The 2,500-nt window shown below is 51.8% G+C and overlaps 1 protein-coding gene across 1 annotated transcript in view; it reads left to right on the top strand.

Annotated features, from left to right (window-relative positions):
• The window catches only part of LOC132471014 (calmodulin-binding transcription activator 1-like), a 37,202-nt gene that overhangs the window by 9,500 nt on the left and 25,202 nt on the right, over positions 1-2,500 (top strand). Inside the window, 2 exon segments of the mRNA XM_060069976.1 lie at positions 1,966-1,987; positions 1,990-2,036. Of these exon segments, the coding sequence (XP_059925959.1) occupies positions 1,966-1,987; positions 1,990-2,036 (69 nt within the window).

A 2,500-nucleotide genomic window follows, 5' to 3' on the forward strand; every position in this document is an offset into this window, starting at 1 on the left:
CACGCAGACTAACACATGCACTCATAAATATATATATATAGAACATGTTTTCTTCACTGGTTGCGCCACAGTAATCATTTGTGTCACAGGACAACAACCACAAGACCCCCCCCCCCCTTACCCCTCCTCCTGCTCTAACAAATCGAGACAAACACACACACATACACAAACACACACACATACACAAACACACACACATACCACACACACACACACACACACACACACACACCACACACACACAATGCCCAGTGGAGAGCAGTACAGGGAGGAAAAGGTTGGGAGAGCATAGGGAGATGGGGAGGGGAGGGGGGGAGAGGAGAGGGGGGGAGAGGTGGGGAGGGAGAGGAGAGGAGAGGAGGGAGAGGAGGGGAGAGGAGGGGGAGAGGAGAGGAGAGGATGGGGGAGAGGAGAGGAGAGGGGGGAGAGGAGAGGGGGGGAGAGGAGAGGAGGGGGGGAGGAGAGGAGAGGGGGGAGGGGAGAGGAGAGGGGGAGAGGAGAGGGGGGGAGAGGAGAGGGGGGAGGAGAGGGGGGCGGGGAGAGGAGGGGGGAGAGGAGGGGAGGGGAGAGGAGGGGGAAGGAGGGGGGGAGAGGAGAGGAGGGAGAGGAGAGGAAAGGAGAAGAGCGGGCAGGGCAGGAGAGGAGAAGAGAGGAAAGGAGAGGTGACACGTGTGGAGAAGAGGAGAGGGGAGGAGAGGGGATATGAGGAGGGAGAGGAGACAAGGGGAGAGGAGAGGGGAGGAGAGGGGATATGAGGAGGGAGAGGAGACAAGGGGAGAGGGAAGGGGAGGAGAGGGAATATGAGGAGGGAGGAGAGAAGGGGGAGGGGAGAGGATGGGTGGAGGCAGCATGCAGCCGGCAGAGGAAAACACAGACCTGCATGAAGAGCTTCCACACACGCAATGGAAATATATGGAAATGCACCAGCTCTGGCAAAACACACTTTAGAGGGAGGGATACTTTTGAGAAGAGGCAAAATAGCAATAAATGTGTGTCTGATATGTGTAACTGTGTAGGGTGTGTGTGAGTGTGTGTCTGGGGGTGGGGGGATTTATGTGGTGTGTGTGTGTGTGTGTGTGTGTGTGTGTGTGTGGTGTGTGTGTGTGTGTGTGTGTGTGTGTGTGTGTGTGTGTATGTGTGTGTGTGTGTGTGTGTGTGTGTGTGTGTGTGTGTGTGTGTGTGTGTGTGTGTGTGTGTTTGTGTCTGTTTGTTTGTGTGTGTGTGTGTGTTGTGTGCATGTTTGTGTGTGTGTTTGTGTTTGTGTGTGTGTGTGTGTGTGTGTGTGTGTGTGTGTGTGTGTGTGTGTGTGTGTGTGTGTGTGTGTGTGTGTGTGTGTGTGTGTGTGTGTGTGTGTGTGTGTGTGTAAGAGCTGAAAAAGATGAAAGTTTGAACATGGTATGATTGTGCTTTGGGTGTGGGGTGGATTCTGGGTGCGTTTGGTTGGGAATCAAGTTGCACTGAACTGAACATGACGCACACCAAAAAACAAAAAACAAACACACACACGCACACACACACACACACACAACAATATCTATGACTGCATCCTGTTGTAGGATAAGGACCGCGCTGCAGACTTTACAATGCACTCTCGTTCATTTTTCGCACAGTTGACTCACACTTCAGCTGCCTCCCTTTTTCAGTCCGTCCGTCCTCTGTCACTGAGTGTCCGCTGATGGATTTTTGCTTTCGCATCCATAATATGCCAACTTTCTGTAACTACTCGTGAGAATAAACGACTGCGAATTTGCAAGCAGACCAGACCACGTCGGGTCCCAAGCTGTCCATAACAACACAATCAAGACACACACCAAAATCAGAAATCAGAGCGCGCCTGTCGTACCGCCGGTGGATGTAACCTAAGTTCTCCTTCGCTGTCTTCTACTCTCCGCCTCCCCCCTTCCTCCCCCGATCTCCCCTCCTCTCCTTCCCTCCTTCCCCCACTATCTGTTCCTCTCTCTCTAGTGTCTGTATGGCTGCTACGTCCACTCTCCATCATCCCTACCTTCCATCGCAGATGCTATTGGCTGTTGCAGGTAAGCACCGCCCCCTACCCCTTCCGACCTTGCCTCGCCTCTCTCTCTCTTCTCACTCTCTCTCGCTCTCATCCATCTATAGCCTCAGCAAAAACAAAACCAAGGTGGGAAAGAATTAATATTTAGGCATTTCCCATCACTTTCTATAGATGGATTATATTTTTCGATCGTCAAGGTCACCAACACATATATCTGTTCCACAATGCATAATCCAACATTGGCGTTTCACTTATTATATATTACTTTGTTACTCTCCCTGTGTTCTTCCGACTGCAGTCAGGATTAACTCAGTGCTCAGCACAAAACGCGACCAATATACGTCTCCTCATTTACTCACACACCGAGGACGTTTCACTAATGCTGCGGACACACTCCCATCTGTCACCAGCATTGATTATAGGACCGCTGGCGTCAAATGCAAATCAGCAGGTGACGGAGTGTCCGGTACGAGATGTCGTCCAGGG

Source organism: Gadus macrocephalus, chromosome 13 (assembly GCF_031168955.1).
Source record: "Gadus macrocephalus chromosome 13, ASM3116895v1".
NCBI classification, from domain to species: Eukaryota; Metazoa; Chordata; class Actinopteri; order Gadiformes; family Gadidae; genus Gadus; species Gadus macrocephalus.